This window comes from Corvus hawaiiensis, chromosome 1 (assembly GCF_020740725.1).
Source record: "Corvus hawaiiensis isolate bCorHaw1 chromosome 1, bCorHaw1.pri.cur, whole genome shotgun sequence".
Classification (NCBI taxonomy): domain Eukaryota; kingdom Metazoa; phylum Chordata; class Aves; order Passeriformes; family Corvidae; genus Corvus; species Corvus hawaiiensis.
In genome coordinates this window covers 52,452,917-52,470,815 of record NC_063213.1, presented here as the reverse complement: position 1 = coordinate 52,470,815, position 17,899 = coordinate 52,452,917, and the positions used below count along the sequence as shown (strand labels likewise).

At 40.2% G+C, this 17,899-nt stretch overlaps 1 protein-coding gene across 2 annotated transcripts in view; it reads left to right on the top strand.

Moving 5' to 3' along the window:
* The window catches only part of SCIN (scinderin), a 73,225-nt gene that overhangs the window by 12,945 nt on the left and 42,381 nt on the right, over nucleotides 1–17,899 (top strand). Inside the window, exons 1-3 of one of the 2 annotated variants that reach the window (XM_048304539.1) lie at nucleotides 10,743–10,970; nucleotides 14,650–14,804; nucleotides 16,284–16,445. In XM_048304539.1, coding sequence (XP_048160496.1) covers nucleotides 10,772–10,970; nucleotides 14,650–14,804; nucleotides 16,284–16,445 — 516 coding nt within the window. In that variant the 5' untranslated portion in view covers nucleotides 10,743–10,771. Of the gene's footprint in view, nucleotides 1–10,742; nucleotides 10,971–14,649; nucleotides 14,805–16,283; nucleotides 16,446–17,899 lie in introns of those variants that run through there. The other variant, XM_048304549.1, reaches the window with a different exon arrangement.

Below are 17,899 nucleotides of genomic sequence, written 5' to 3'. Positions count from 1 at the left end.
TTGAATATTGCTTTGAGCATTGCATTATACCTTATCATGTTGTGCTGATAGCAGTGGGGTAATTTTATTACCTTAATAACACAACTGCAGTTAGCTAACACTGCACTATTTAGTTCATATAAGGAAGAAAAAATATTAATTTGTTTTAAATAAGGGACTGTCTTTAAAAAGGCACTAACTGCATCCCAAAAGACACATAGAAACCTGTGCAAGGCTAAATAAAGGAGTGAAGCCAAATAAAAAATGTTGTGGGATGCCTCTTTTGACTTAGGTAAGACTAATATCCTCTTTTCCTTTGACACCAATCACTATAAATCTCAGGAAGTGCTGGGACTGTTCTGGCTGAATTTTGTGCACACCATGGTGAAGGACCACAAGCAGGGATATGACTGGAGAGAAGGGGGAGCCGTGGAGTCATGAGGAGAGAGCTTTGGAAGAGGTAGTGGGATGTGCACAGCTGGAAAGGCAGCTGTGGCTGCAGGCTGCCTGTAGAGGGTTCTTTTCATAAAGAGCCAGTTTAGTCTTAGTACCCTGGGATTTCCTCAAGTTACAAACCAACAGACAGTGTGTGAAACACAGAAACTCTATTATATAACTGTTTAAAACATCGAGCTTTATAACATCAAAGTGCTACTTTTCCTCTACAGAGGCCTTTTCTTAGATGCAAAAAGTAAATCAAGGAAGTGTCTGTCATGCAGGTTGTACTAAAATTATGCTTTGGAAAATAAACTTATCTGTAGTAACGTGTTCCTCAACTGACTCGTTGCCTATCATTTGTTACTTTGTAAAGAGAAACAGTTTATTTTCACTTGCTTCTTACTTGCTTATTTGAAGAAATGGTACCCAAGTAGTGATGGTACATCTTTGATGTTCATCTCAAGAAACAGATAGGAAAACAGCAACCACCTAACAACCAGAATGTCAAAACTCAGAGACATAAAAAGCTATGTTCCTGTGTGTTTTTCCTGTGAGGATAATTGTTCTTGTTGATGGCTACGTACTTTTGAAAGTAAATAACAAAATGTTACGAGTGAAAGTAACTAAAAACAGAGAAAGTCAAAGGATAGCAAAGGGATTTTTCTGTTCCCAACAGAGGAAATTTCTGACCTTGTCTAAAAGGCAAGGAAGGAAAGGGGATATGATGGCCTGTACTGGAATGAATGTTACAGTATAAACCCGTCCCTCTGATTGCGTCTTTAAAATCTGGCTGGCATGGCCCGTGTGATACATGAACCCTAACATGCAGGTGCTGTGTAAGTGCGTCATACTGGCTACCTTGGATTCAGCAAAGAAAATACTTCCCTTGAATCCAGGAAGGACAAAGCCTCAAATGCCTTCCGTATCTGCAATTTCAACACTCTCCATACACATAGTTTTGTGTTGCTGTGTCATTGAACAAAAAAGAGCACAAAATTCATAAATTTATTTATTGACTTTACTGTGATGGGGCTTAGGGGGTTTTTGTTTCTTTGTTTTGTTTTGGTTTATTTTTTTCTTAACATCACACAGGATATCACAGTTTCACAACATTGTAGGTCTCTAAGAGTGGGCATCGCCCGTTCTTTTGTGGTACTGTTCAGGATTTTATTTTTAGAAATAGGAATCTGAGAGATGTAGCCTCAGAAGTCATATAGGAAGGGGGAATGTTTGGGATAGAGATAACATTTATGTTTGGCTTCTAGCAGGTGTAGTCAAGAAGGCTTGGAAATGGGACAGGAAATGCCAGAAACCTCAGAGCATTGCACAGAGATGGTGGGATGGGATTTAAGTCAGTATGATAAACTGAAGAACCAGGGAAAAGACCTAAAGTACTGATCTGGAAGAAAAGCTAAAGGCTGCTTGGTATCTGTTCAACAGTCTTATTCTGGAAGTAGTGAATTCTGTAGTTCTCTTTGGGAGCACAAGCATATACAGTCTTTGTTACAACCTGCCCCAGAAAGGGAGAGTAAACCAGGTACTTGATAATAGATCCCTTGGGGTGTATTAGAGTGAAACAACATTGCATGACCAATTTTTATAAATATATATCTATAGGGTTTATTTTAGAACAGTTTGGTTGCAATGGAAAGCACTATGAAACCATTTTGGTTACTATCTATAATAATATAAAAGCATACAAATAACACTTAAGAAAATTTATAAGGGAAAAGAAAGAAAGGATAAGAGTAAAAAGGTATGTAGCTACCATCTGTGGGTCCAGCAGCAAGACTTGGTTGCAATTTTGATGAGTGATGGTGGCAGTCCTGATCCATTGGGGATGGGGGAAGCCCACAAAACACAAAGGTCAATGGGTTAACATACTCTTGGGTTTGGTGGAAGTGCCCAGGTACCTCTTCTTGGGCCAAGGAGTTTTACACTGTATGATGTAACTCTGTGGATCATGGGGCACTTTGTTGGTCTTTGATGGTTTATGACCCCTTCTAAGACATTACAGCTGACTCTCGTCAGCGTAGTTGAGTGAATTATGGCCTCTGTGTGAATGTCCCGGTACTTCCCCAGAGGGGAGTTTTCACATCTGAGCCAAGTACCTAAGAGAGAACCTTGGCATGATAAAAAGTACTATCTCACCTTGCAGGATCTGCTTGTTATTGGCCTCTTCCTTTAACTGGCTCAAACCCCAGGTTGTAGCCTCCGTGGGGGATGTGCATCCCTTCTGCATGCGGGTGGTTGCTTTGCCCAAGGTCAGCAGAGCACTCTGCTGCTTTTGCAAATGGCCAATTGTTTTGAGTCATTACCATTAACATCCCAGTCTCTCATGTATTATTGACCTGAAGGAAATAAGGGGATGACAGATATCGGAGACATTAGATTTTAAGACATTTTTAGTGAGAAAATTCATTTATTCTGGGAACTATGCCTAATGCTAGCTAGGATTGAGAGTGTGTAAATAGACTACACATTTCATTGTTTCAAATCAGTTATGTATTTTACCCTAAGTTTTATTTTATCTGGTATCTGGTGATTGTCCACCCTTGTCGGTGGACAATCACATAGGAAGAGGAATCAGGAGAACAGGGTCTGCAAAGATAATGTACTGTGTCCCTGAGGATAACAGGCTTCTTAAAACAAGGCACTAGAAAAGTGTACTGATTCCCATAAGATTAACTTTTTCGTTGGCATCTAGGACTGAGGGAGGTGTATGATTTACCAATCAGACTTCAGCTGATAGGAAATCTGTGTTTTTCAGACTTTCTCTCTTGTTCCTGATGAGTGGAAAAAAAGCCTAACAATATATTCCCCCATGCCTTTCCTTGTCACTTAGACTTATGAAATCAACTTCAAAATAAATGTTGTGTTGGCAGGTCAAGGCACCTCCATGTTTTCTCAGTATAATGCTAATCAGAAAACAAAGAGGTTGGGTTCTTTTCCAGTAAGTATGTCTCAGATTCTTGAAACAGGAATCAGTCCCAAGTTTTGATTTCAAATAGATCTTTCTGTAGACCTCTTGATCCATATTAAGATCCTATCTTGAACATGGGCTACCAAGAGATAATTTTTTTAAAAGCTGCCTCCAGCAAGATTGCAAATGTCAGCAGCTTTTTAGCAAATTAGTATAGTTTCAATACCTCAGAGAAAAGGAAGAAGTTAATTTTATAAATCTGGTGCCCCTGATGTAGAAACAGATGTATGAATGCCTTTGTTCTTCAGAGAAGTTTGCTTTCAAATCTGCTAGATTCAATGAGCTGATCCCCAATAAATGTCTATGATCTTAGAAACTACTGGTTTAATTGGAGAGGGCTGATCAAGGAAGTTTTGCTGCCCTGTTGAAACTGAAGCAGTGCTGAGACTATTAACTTTAAAATGCTGTAAGAGGACTTTTGTTAGTTATCTTAGTGTGCTGGCAACTTGGCTAATACATAAATGCTGACACACAGTAACAAAGTTCATAATTCTCAAATGTGTTGTTCTTGGAGAGTTTAAAACCACTTCCATTAATGAAAGTATAACAATACACTTGTGCTTTAAGCAAATAAATGTGAGGCATAAACACTTTCCTATATGGGCTTAGTGAGAACTGGATATTTTGAAGTCCAGAAAATGTTTATTTTCTCAAGCTGGTGTACCAAATTCAAGAAACCTTCAAGCAGACTTTTTCACAAAGTCAGAATATAGAAAGTCTTCCTCTTCTCTTCCTCCCCTTCTTTTCTGCTTCAGATATTTGAGTGACTTAGGTGAGTGTTCATGGTCAGTGAATTAAAAACTGATGCAAAATTTTAGAAGTTGTTTCAAATTTTACGTGAATGTCAATGAATGTTTTAAAAAAAATTAGCTTCAATACACGGTTTCGAAATCCAGAATAAGTTTGTGTGTGAGATTTGATGAAAATGAGGAGCTACTCTGTATTTAAAAAACAGCCATACCATTGCAGTGAACTGTGGTATTCTGAAAATTTTAAAAAGCTTAACGCAGTTTAAATCCTATTTATATTCATGGTTAAATAATCCTAGAACTGTTTTGCCTAGAACAGAGAATCTGGCCTATTCCATGCATATCTACCACTGAAATCAGTTACAATGAATGATCTTATTCCTTCTTCGAGAATTTAGAGATACTACTTGCTTAATGGGGGTAGAAGATTCACATGTCATGAGTACTCTGCTTTTCACACCCAGCACCTCTAAATGCGTAAAAACATTGGCATACTGTCTTCATGCAAGAAAAAAAGCTATCTCAGAAAAACTTTATTTCAAAACACGACTGCAATTAGAAACTTTTAAAAAAATATATCCTTTCCTGAGGATCTTAGTTTAACATCACACAAAGATTGCTCCTTTCTGTATTGATTTCAGTAACCTTCTCAGACAAGTTAGTATCAAGGAAATAGTGAGAGAAACATCTACTCTCTAAGAATGCAATGAAATGAATAAAACTGAAGTCTTCCCTCCATTTAGATAACTACCATCAGTTTTACTTATTGCCACTTTTCTACAGATTTGATTGTTATCCCTTCCCTCTTTGTGAGTAGATGCCTAGAAGAGCCACTGGTGTATACAGATGGAGAAGATGGTTTTCCCTGGGTTCTCTGTACTCTCCATATAGCCATATCCAATATTTTAGGCACTCCTTCAACAGATTTAAGGACCTCTTGATGAAGAATTTGAGCTTAATAGATGTTGCATATTTAATAAATGGGTCCAGAAGATGACTGTGCTTTCTTCAAATTTTTCTTGAGTTCTTGTTTCTGAATAAAATTCTCTTCCTCTTCTCTCTTCTTCAGTTTTACTTAGATGCTTTTAACTTTAATTACTGCACTGATGGTAAATGGAAGTGTGGCTGTTTCCTTATCCCTCTTTTCCAAGTATTCAAAAATGACTTAGACCATCATCGAAATCTGTAGCTGCAATATAGAAATAAGAAACTTCAATTATCACTTCTTAGCATGCAAAATATAATTAGGAAATTATAATCAGACCAAATTCAGAGTATTTTCAAATTCAAAATGGATATTCATACTCTTTGACACTTACAGAATATCAGTCTATGCAGACAAATTCTGTAGTTACCTTACAGTAGGCCTCTTTAGGCTATGTATTTGAAATTTTCTAAATAATTAAATACATAAATAGAGAAATCAGGGTTTAATTACCATCCATCCTTTGTAATGTTTGTTTCACAAAGCAGTGTGTGCCTGAGTCCCAGCAATACTGTGGAAAATGATAAAAATGTGTGAAAGAGGTTTTGTAGCAATAATCAAAGGTATCACCTGATATAAAATAGTCTTGTTTTAATTAAATTTTCTGGGTAATATCTTCTGGTCAGTTCTTCTGAATATTTCTTAATAAATAATGGCCTTTCCATTTTTTTGGTTTCAATAAACATACACTGATTCATTAAAATTTGAACTCTTTGAAAAGGGCTGGATATTTTCCCCATGGAACTTGAGACCACTCTATCTAAATAAAAGAAAGCAAACCTAAGGATCATTGAGATGGTCTTGGTGAAACTTACTGGGCCACATAGAGAACAGCATGATTTATTCCTTTGGTAGACCAAATGAGCACGTAATGCGGACAGGATGATTAATCATAGATGGGAATCATGGCAGCACTTCTCCGTCTAGATGGCCAAGGTGGATAAAATTATGAGCTTGAAAATATATTTTGCTAAATCTTTTCTACTCCCATGACCATCACGTGAAATGTCATGTCATAGGAACATAAAGGAGACCTTCTGATTTTTGAAGGAGTGCTTCAATTCCCTCTCTCTTACTCCTTGAAATATAATATATACTATAATACTGTGGCTTGAGATGAACATAAAATCAGAATTTCTTGATTAAAAATTTATGCTGCTCATTGAATATTTCAAGAGAAGACCATAAGAAAAATTCAGGGAGCTATAACATACTTAATAATTAACACTTCACTTCTCACTACCCCACTGTCAAAAATGTTTGCCTAGATTCTCTGACTGAAGCCAACATTCAGATTGCTTTCTCTACATGCCCCACTTAATCCCACTGTTGAAGAATGAATTTGGAGAGTCAGAGCTTCTCAGCTGCTGGGCATGTGGTGTCCTTGCCTGCACAGATGAGAGTGGTGGATGCCACTGAAGAATCCCTCGTGGCCTGTCCAGGCAGCACAGGGACTGCCACAGAGAGTGAGAGTGCCCAGGCAAGCAGAACAGGACGCAGGTAGGAGCCAGCCAGCTGCCAAGTGGTGCACACAGTGTAGCTGTGATCCTATCCTCTCTGTGTCTTAGACACCTGCCTCAGAGCTACACACTAAGGCCCTTTCTGCTCTAGACTTCAAGGATTAAAACCAGATTCTTGTCTTGAAGGTAAAGGAGGACTTGATATTTTTATGCCAGGTTTTTCATACCTCTCATCTGGCAGCCTCATAACTCAAACCTTGCCAATAAGGAGGAAAGCTAGGTTTCAGTCTTTCTTCAGCATGTTCTCTCTGGTTGAAGCTGAGTTACCACACAGGATGGAAGGATGATGAAAGAACAGAGAGAATTAGCAAATGGTAACCTAATTCTACAGCTTGTTTTGATAACTTGGTTTATAAAGGTGGATGGTCAAATTCTCCTTCAGCTCTTGCATTATCAATAATCATTATTTTTTAGATTAATATTGGAATAAGAATTTAGCTCAGATCTTTGAACTGACTTACTGTATTTAGGATAAATCTGAAATTACTATTAATTCTTAATTCAGCAACAGAACAAATGAGAAGAGAGGTTGACTTCTGTGACTCTTTGGACAAGAGTGTGCTTTTGAGACACATACTCTGCATACAGCAAACTTCGTCATGTGAAACGAGGCAAAACTAAACTTTTGTAATCTCCTTATTTAGGTAGGGTTATAGAGGTCAGGAGGGTATTTGCCAGTTGTGGTGAAGAAGAAATAAGCTTTGTAGAAGGAAATACGTGTGATATTTGAAAATATTCTCTCCCCACATTCCTTTTCATTCCTTCCATTGTGAGCTCCTGGAACTGTAATACAGGTTTTGTAGAAGGGCTTAAACCTTAGAGTTTGTATGGACTGAAAGTTATTCCTGCTGGGAAAGATGCTGGGGCTTAACTTCTGGGACCCTTTTTGGATTCCTTGTGTATGTCAGCTGGAAACACCACCCTGTGTTTTTGTGAACCTTTCTGCTGACTGGGACAAAAGTCAGAACTCAGGACATTGCATTATGGTATTGTGGTGTACACACATGAGCCCTGCATATATGCAGTCTATGACAACAATACTTTGAGGGAAAAAGATCCCTTATTCAATATAACAAAATACTCAGGAAATAAGTGAGCAAAATTAAATGGCAAAGTTCTTCATAAATCCTTGAATTCTCTGAGTCATGCCAAAGCTTTAAATTCAATACATTTGAATCTGCTTTTTCAAGGACTAGATGAGGAGCATGAACATCTTCCAACAGTCCTGTGTGATCTCTCAGGACTTGGGAACAAGACAGGCATTTAAAGATGGCCATACCTCAAACAGCGCAGTTGAGCAGGCAGAAAGCTGCATCTTTACCCCATAACTGTGTTCCTGGGCTGTGACAGCAGACAACTGCTGTATCCGCCCTTCCCCCAGAGGAAAGGGTGTGAAGCAAAATTATTTCTCCTTGCTACTACAAAGCTAAAACAGTGCTAGGCCTTTGCCATCCTTCTGGGAAAGCCACAGTTTACCAGCAAGATATAATCCGTAGTAAATTAGAAAAAAATTATTTGAAACCTTAAGGTAGTCTAAAATTCCATTACAGTGCAATTTCTAATGAGCGTAGTAATTGACTTCTGAGTCACAAAAACAATGTTACTTTTAGTCCTCTCCACTTCAATTACTATGTCAAAGGACGTGCAAAAGCACATAAAAACTAAGTATAAATATTCTTTCTAAATGTGCAACTTCTAAGATACTTCTCTTTTGTTTCTCCAAAATTTTACTTTTGATTAACGATGTTAGAAAGTTTTTAATTATTTGAAATTTTATGAAAATCTGTTACATTAACAATGTTAGCTTTTGCTTTTGCTACAAAAAATGGATGGATCAAGATAGAAGACAGTCCAACTTTCATTAGAAGTGAGATTGCAAAAGCAAGATTTGCAAACAGTCAAAAATTACATTGAAGAGTACAAACAAGTATCCTGGCACTTAAAATACAAACTTCAATCCAAGGTTTTCTTTTCCAGCAGCCAGTAAGTGATTACATAATCCTAGTAAGACCAACTCAGGCGTGAGAAAGCTCTGCTGTCAGTACTAACATCCTTTGTGTCTGAGTAGTGCCACAGACACTGAGACAAAACAATTAAACTGCTCTTGTGTCTTTAACCTTTGTCCACTGGTGTGTGATACTGGGAATGGTCAATGCTAAACAGCATTAGCATGCATCCCATGCCAGCAAGAGGCATTCCACTTACAGCAGCCTGTAGATTTAAAATTTAAAGCTGTAATAAGGAGATATAAATTTAACAAACCTGTCCTGTGCAATCTGTGCATGAACAATTTTATCTTGGCAAGACAAGTAGAACTTGTAGGAGACATGAGGCTGCATAACACTGCACTGGTTTGAGCTCCTGTATGGGCAAGGCAGCACAATTGCAAAGCGAGTTCACCGGGACAACTTCAGAAGAAATAGTAAACCCCTACAATTACAGAGTATGTGGTAAGTTCTACCCTCACTGGCTGAAGCAAACTAATGCTCAGCAATGCAAAAAGGCATGCAATTAGAAAAACTGCTTAGTGTAATTAAGTGAGTAAGCAGAAGAACAATTGGCATAAATGGGAAGGCAAATTTAACAAATCACTTTTGAATATTTCAAAATATTTCTGATACCATATTGAAACTGAAACTGCTGGAATTTTTTGGATACTCTTCCTTAATTTTTTTTCCTTCTTCACATGATGAACATCTTGAGAAAGGTATTTTATTTGGGAATTATATTGTTTATCAAACAGGCTTACTACAACCCTTGGAGAATGAGGGATAAAATACTTGGCCATGAACTTCTGAAGATGCACCATGTTCAGCTGGACCTTAGACAAAACAGAGCACATGCAGCTCACTTTCTTAAACAGTGAGGATAAAGCAGAAGGGTGCCTGTGCACGTCTGTCTGGCAAACTGATGGTAGGGTGCCCACCAAAATGGGAGATGATAGTGGGTACACACAGTGTAAGGTCATTTTTTTCCTCAAGAAGGTATAAAGAGAAGATGGTAAGATAGTTACACAAATTTCTTAGTTGTGGTGTGCTTTTTTTTTTTTTTTTTTTTTTTTGCCTGCAAAGATGCTCTCCAGCTGCTTTGTTGCATTTTGCAGTGCCTCTCCCACTTGCTGAGGAAGCTCTGATCTGCCTGCGGGTGGATACTTGCACTCTTCTTGTATTAACTTGATAAAGCAACCCAGTGGGGAAATGATGAGCTTCAAAACTCATCCAGGTGGATAAGATGATGAAGCTAAACAAAACCCTTTCTGAAATTTATCTTTTGATATACTGACAGCTTGCACTGTGTCTACCTGTATTGTACCCAGACTGATGTACTGTCCATCAATATCAGATGGCAAACAGTGATTTGCTGTAATTTTCATATTGCAATGAAAACTGCAATTGTCATGTTGATGTACCAAACATTTATAAAGGAGACAGACAAGCGGGATGTGGGTTTAAACCTTTTGGGCTGCTGCATAGTTTTGGAAAAACACCAGCATAACTCTTTAAATTTTCTGAGAAAGGGAAATTTATATAAATTCTGGGCTTCATCTGGAATCTTCAAAAAGATTTTTCTCCCCCCCGGAAAGATTCCTATCAATATTGAACAAAAGAAATGAGATTACTGGGTGAATGAGAGCTGTACGCTGCCATTCCAGCCGGGGATGAAAAAGCGCTCTGCCGCAAGTGCAAGCTGTAGGAACTCTTTGTACTCTGGTATGAGCAGTTCACACAAACAAGGCAGATGTGATAATTATAGAAGCCAACCGAACAGTGCTACAACATCCGCAGACACTGGATTAGCCCACTTGTACTTTTCTTTCTTGTCCTTTATGGGGTTTTCTCCTATTATTTTAGAATAGTGAAACTTCCTCTGTTTGCAGTGAGGGTGGCTGATTTTTTTATAACGCCGTGCTACGGCGCTGGGCACAGAAGCAAAAGGGATTCTGGGTGAGCTTGTTTTACAGAGTGTTAGAAACGAAAAAGTAACCGGCGGCTCAGCCGCTGGAAGGGGTGGGACAGACGCATCCCTTCGCACCCGCCCGGGGCCGGCCCCGCTCCGCCCCACGCGCAGCGCTATAAACAGGCGGCGCGGGGGCCCCGCGGATTCTCCGCTTCCAGCCATGGCTCCCGAGCGGCCCCCGCCGGCGTTCGCCGAGGCCGGGCAGCAGAGCGGGCTGCAGGTGTGGCGCATCGAGCGGCTGGAGCTGGTGCCCGTGCCCCCGAGCCGCCACGGCGACTTCTTCGTGGGGGACGCGTACCTGGTGCTGCGCACGGAGCGCCGCGGGGCCAGCGTCGCCTACCGCCTGCACTACTGGCTCGGTAGGAGCGCGGGGAGCCGCGGGCGGGCCGGGGGGAGCCCGCAGTGCCCACCCTGCTGCTGAAGGGCTTGCCGGGCTCCAGGGAACCGCGGCAGGCTTCCCCGCCCTTCTCAGTAGGGCTGCGGGTGCGCGGCTTCCAAGCGGAGATACTCGAGGTGGAGGCAGGAGTAGGGCTGCCGCCAAGGATCAGGGTGATGCCAAGCGTCATCCCTTGCGATGCTGAGGGACTAAGTGGTGGGACAGTGGGGTATGGCAGAAAGGTGAAAGCTTGCTCTCTTCGTCTTGTTAGTTTGGAAAAGCGCTGAAGTGTTTAAGTCAAATCTTGGCTGCACTCGACAGAGATTCTGGAGTGAAATCCTGCCTTCACTCACGTGAAGAGTTTTCTTGCCTTTGTTTCCATCTGGATCAAAATTTCCTCTTGGGCATCTCCCTGTGGTCTTGTTGCCCTGATTAGTGTCTGGGTGTTGTCTTTTTCAGCTAGATTAATCTTGCTTTCTGATGATACAGAGATCACGTGCAAAGGCACCAGGTTTTCTTTAAAACTTCTTTAATATCAATCTGACGGCCTGCTGGCATTGGAACCGAGCTGATGTCTTTTGCCTTCCACCTTGACTAGCACACTTTACATAAAAACTGAAGTCTGACACAAGGATGTGTTCTGCGTGACTTCCTCATCTCCTGGAGATTTCTTGTGACTTCCCCATCTGGCCATAGAGTCATCCTGCCACAGTGGTTACTGTTTAGCTGCCTGAAACCTAATACTTTTTTCTTGTTTTGCCAACAAGTTTGTGTTTGTAGGCAATCATCTCAATGAATACAAATAACGATAGGTGTATTAACATTAATATGCTTGAGTTGCTGTAGTTCTCATTGTACTTTTGCATGCACTGAAAAATAATTGCAGATAAAGCTGGGATTGTTTCTGCATAAATGTTTGAGCCTTGAGTTCTGCATGTGTTAGGAGTTTTCCAGCTGGCAAGCACATAGTGTCTGTCTCTGGTAAGAGTATAATCATAGATGGCAGTGTAAATGAATTCCTGGCAGAGGCTTTTCTGTGAGTAGTGCTGCTAATTAGTGGCAGGGTTTGGCTGTGTAGACCTTTGTTAATGAAGATGGAACTACTCATGTCTTAGTGAAGGTCTAGTAGACACATCACAAGGACATGATGTAAGGACTGTTTGCAGCTTTTGGGAAGGGAAGGTAGACCAGTGACTGACATTTGCAGCAATTAAAACCTCATTGCTGGTGGCTGAAGAGCTTTAGTTGTTCACATTGATGCACATTTTGTGCTGATGCGGTGCTATCCAGATACTCTAAATGGCTTCGGGTGATCTGGGCACCCACTGTTGTTGTGCAGCTGGCAAGGTGACAGCAGGGAGGCTCACTGCTGGCAAACCCCTTCCTGCTTGCAAGATACTTCAGCAGCAGGGTGGTAAAATCTCAAACACTGCTGCACACTTAATAGAAACAGGAGACCAGAACTTCAAACAAGGTGTGTAGGGAGGGCCAGTCACAGCCAGGGTAAGAACCATAGAATCATTTTGGTATTTTTAACTGATTCACAGTGCTATTTCATGCACCAAACTTTTCCCTTGTAAGCAAAGATTGTATAACCTGTGGGCCAGAAGATCACAATAGGGTCTTTCTGAGGACTTCCCGTAAGTGTCTCTGGACAGCTGCAGCAGTGACTATCACTCAGACTTTGGGATGTAAAGAAAGAATTCTTGTGATGGGGGAAACACTGAAGAACAAGGGCCTTGCCATTTGGTGACACAGTCCTACTCCTGCCAGTCATCTGTAGTATGTTATTGTGGCAGATGCATACAGTGGCTGTGAGTGTGAATGGATTCTGACCAGCAAAAAAGACCCCCAACATCAAATTTTCCAATGACATAGTGGTAAAGGTCCTCCTAATTCCTTGCTTAGGCACACCCAAGGGATTAAAAGAAGGTCTAGACCATGGAATGATGGTCTGTGACCTCGATGTACTGAGTCTTGAGCTGTGACTGGCATTCTATGGGTAAAGTGACCCCACACAGTTGTTCTGCTATGCTGAAGCTTCCTGTGGGAAAGCCAGTGTCTCACATACACTGACAGGCTGTTGACGTTGGATAATTTCTGAGCAAGCTAACCTGGGTGTATCAACACTGTTGGCATGGGCAGGCAATCAGTGTGGATCTGTGTCACTGCAGCTGTACCCATTTTTGAGGTTGCCCAGACATCCTGGCTCAGTTGTCTCTATTGGCACTTGAGGGATGCCTTGGTAGCTGAACTAATCCTAAGGGAGCTGTCTGGACTTGAAACTGTCACTGGTGCAAACAGCATGCACTGTGCCAGCATGAGACTACTTGTGGGAATGAGATTGGCTATACCCCACTTAGTATCTTTAATAAAATCATTCATGGTGTCTTTTAACTATTTTTTAACCCTTGTTCCCAGAGATGAAGTCATAAGATCTGTCCATGTGAACCAGGATCTAGTTTGGTAAAAACTTATTCTTTTTACTTTATGCTCTGGCTTACTCATAGCTGTTTGTGCCTTAGACTGTAAGGTAAATCTGGTTTTCATGCAAGCTTGAATAACTTATGCTTGGACTGGTGCTGTCTTGATTTTTTTTTTTAATGGAGTTTTACCGAGTATTTTATTGCGTAACAGCTATGAGACCAAGTCTGATAGTAGTTCTTATCTCTGTTCAAAAACCATTTTCTTTAACCCTGAACCCTGTTAATGCAATTGCAAGTAATAATTTAGAAGGATCTAGTCTTAATGGATATGAATACCCCTATTTAGAAAAAGAAACAAAACACCCCTAAAACCTCCAAAACCAACTTTAAGGTGGTACCCAGGTCTGAGGAAGCATGTTGGAACATAGCAAGTTCTTCTGTCATGGAGTGATTGAGGGCTAAATGGAAGGATTCCTTATTCTTCTATAGTTACTGAGAAGCCTGGTTTTTTAGACTTGATTCTATTTGTGCTTTCCTTGAAACAATTAAAACTGCTGAAAATGTTCATCAAAAATGTATGGGCACTCATTAAAAGCTTTGGTTTAATATACAGCCTGTTTTCAGCATGTACAGGCATCAGCACACAACGTCAAGAGGCTATTTTGCCACAGTCCTGGGAAGAGGCTAATGTCTATAAGGTACAAAACAAAGTGTGACCTCATGAAGCAGATATCTGAGTCCCAAAGCTGCTTTGCTTTCTCCCAGCTGTACCAGGCAAAATATCTTGCTTGCATTATAGTGTCAAGAGGACTGCTTTTGAATTATTTCAGCTTTTTGGCTTGGTGAGTTGTTCTTAGCATAAATATATGGTTTACCATCCAGACATGACCTTTCTTTCTTTGAACTTCAGCTCAAAATCCAAAAATCATTATGGCTGACACTTGCCGTGCTAAACTCAATTAAATTATTCTTTTGTTTGAAGATTCTAAGAGAAGATGAACTTCACTACTTTTCACTCTTTTTTCCTTATGAATGCAGTTCTGCAAGTAGTCAAAAAATGGCCTGGAAGATCATGTTATTTGGTGGTGAACAAGCTTATGATTCAGTGCTTTGTTGCCACATAAACATGGGTTATACAACCTGCTGCAGGCAGAGCCCAATTGTTGCAGAAATAATTTCTCCAACAGAATTCAAAATTATATTTATGCTTTATTGACATATTTCCTCTTATTTCAGGGAAAGAATGCACCCAGGATGAAAGCACAGCTGCAGCTATCTTTGCTGTTCAAATGGATGACTATTTAGGAGGAAAGCCTGTGCAGAGTAGAGAAATTCAAGGATATGAGTCTACTGAGTTTGTGGGTTACTTCAAAGGAGGAATTAAATACAAGGTAAAGAGTCTGTCAAAATACATTCATACATGAAATTTTAACATTTTTCCCCACATAAAAATCAAATGGTTTTCTTTGTAAATGGAGATTTTTAAAATAGTTTCTCAATGCTTTGTGGGTTTAGATCTGAATCACCCATCTTAAACTGTAGGAGTCCCAGAGTTTGTACAGAAAGCAGCAGCTTGTTTGTCAGTGCCTTTTCTGATATAGGAAAATCTTTCCCAATGTTTTTTCCCACAAAATAAAGCTGTCCTGAAATTTCATACTTGTGTGTCTAAGAGAGCTCACAGTAGGGACTCTCTGTGTCTGGGAGGTGTTAAATCTCACAGAAATAATTTCTGTCTTGTAGACTGAATAATTGTGTTCAAATGCAGAACCCAGTGTGCTCAAGTGGTTAGAAACATGCAGAGAGTGGAAAAGACCAGAAGCTCACTTGGATCTAAAAATGTTGCTTTTGCAGTCCTACTGCAGTTACAATCTCCCAAACACATTTTTGAAAAATTTTATCTTTTGGAAAGGTGTAATGTCAGTGTCCTTGTGTCACTTCCAGAAGCTGAGTAACTGAAAGGTAACTTTTTTTTTAAACATATGTGGGGTTTTTTTAAGAATAAAGTAATGTATCTCCTGAGAATGTCTCCATAGTAGAAGTTCTGGGAGCCATGGCTCATTCAGCCTTTTTTTCCCCATTATGAAGGTTTATAACTTCTCACTGTCTACACAACCAAGGTTTTATGTCTGCATAAGTGATGTTGGCAGTGACATGCCCAAACTTTTATGTTTTAATTTTTTTCTTTGTCATTTCAAGAGCCAGTTTCTCTTCCAACCCAAGGTCTGGTTCTCCCAGAGGAAGGGAGAATGCTGCCTCAAAGAGGCAGACATCCAAGCCAGTTTACAGGATTATGCTTACATTTACACTCACAGATCAACAGTTTGCTCTCACTTCTCCTAGTGTGGTACTCCTTGCCAGGTTCACTCTGAAGTTGCAAATATTCCTTCCATAAAATTACAGAGCTGCTGTGGAATTGTCCGTCCATCTACATGTAACCAGGGACTAAAACCACCCGGACCTCTGAGATTCAAGTTTGGAAAACTTCAAAAGGAGCTCCATATTTCTCTGCTTTTCCTCTGTCCTTGACTTTTGTCCTGACAATGGGGTTCAGTATTACTTCATCCTCTGACAGTGGCTGGAGAGTGCTGTAAATTCTGTGCTTTCACTTTCCCTGTTTATCTGAAAAGCCTTTGAAGGAGGGTGACTTCTGTTCCCTTGGCTAAGTGTTCACACCTGCCAGTTCAGCAGCAGTGGTGTCTGTCTGGTCTGTGGTCAGCACTCTTAAACAGTACATTACTTTGGCTTGCTTCTCACTGCATAAACTATTTTTTCCACTGCTAGCTCCTCATCTGTAGCCAAAAAAAAAAAAAAGTAACTTTGCAGAAATCAAACTGAAAATAAAGCTGGCTGCTTTGTTTTGTTTTATTCAGGCAGGTGGTGTTGCCTCTGGATTTAATCATGTCATTACTAATGATCTGAGTGCCCAGAGGCTGCTGCATATCAAGGGCCGGAGAGTTGTAAGAGCCACAGAAGTCCCCCTGGCTTGGACCAGCTTCAACAAAGGAGATTGTTTCATTATTGACCTCGGAAATGTGAGTATTTTCTAGAGCAAAACACTGAGAAGTAAAAGTTGCATCCCTTCTAAGGTTTGAGTTATCCCCTAAAATGCAAAACTGATTTTGTCACTCATGTGAACCAGCAGAAAGAATCTACTTTAGAGAATTAGTTTTAGTGTCACACCACTTGAAATGTTTCAGACTGCCCTAAATGTTTCCTGGAGTGTACAACAGATTATCCATCAAGAAACAGTTCTCTTTCCCATTCAAGGCATTGTGATTTTTCACTACTAGTGTTTGAAGAGCTTAAACAGCTCACTATAAGTCCAGTTTGAATTTTGCAGTCTCTACCAGATGAATGGGATCAGTGCTAGTGCTCAGAGCAGAACACAGATTCAACCATTCTCTTAAGAGCATTTCTTCATAGTCATCAAACTTTGATAGTGACAGTTGACCCTAAAGAAATAAATGCAAAAGTGGTTATAAAACTACTTGAGTATTTCAAGAGATCACTCGAGAAGCAATGCCATGCTTCAAGGCTTTCTGCTGAAAACAAGTAAAGACAGCACAGAAGAATATTGACAGATAAGACAATTTTGCTTGTTTCAAATGACTTAAAGTTTAGTACTGTCACCTCAGAGTACATGCTAAGACTTTCTGATACCAAGAGAAGCAGCTGGGATGTAGACCACACTAATTAGATGCTAGTTACCAATTTGAAATTGTTCCCATGCCTGATATGCTCACATGTAATGGAAAGCATGTGAAAGGAAATAGCTTATCTGCAGTTGATTTTAACTGTACTGCTTCACAAGGAAGAGGTCAGCTGCTTCAAGATTTCAGTGTTCTCCTGACCTATTGAAAAATGGGCTCATCTGAATTTACGGTGTTCATTTGGCTTTTTCCTCTGAAAAGCGGCCCCTAGTGTGACAGTTGAAGGTAATCAGTATAGCTACTTGATACCAAAATGTCTTTGATTTTTATTATGCTTCACAGCCTTCAGATGGAACATCAAATAGTGTTTTTTGAATATTATCCTAGTCCTCATATGTCAATATGGTTTAATCATCTGGAATACCCTGGCGATCAATATCCAAAGTAATCTCTCAATTTTGCCACTTTGCATAGAAAACTCAAATCATCTATTCCCTTTCAGAGTTAACCCATGGGAGATGCAAGGTTTGGAACTAAACATTGCTAGAAAATGCTGCTTTTACAGTAAGGCTGTGATCGGGCTTGAGTTTTCTGGAGTTAACCTCCCATGGACATGATGTGGAACTGGGTGTACTCCATGAATTCCACTTGTCCTGACCCTTACTGTGCTGCAGTTACCCAGATGGCCTTGAGTAATGACTCAGGCCACACTGCAGGTGTGGCAGTGACACTGATGAAATGCACTATGGGTGTATTGCAGTTTTACATGTATCACTTGGGGCCCATCCCTTTCAGTGAGAGTGCTGTCACCAAGCAATTTAAAGGTAATATGGCTT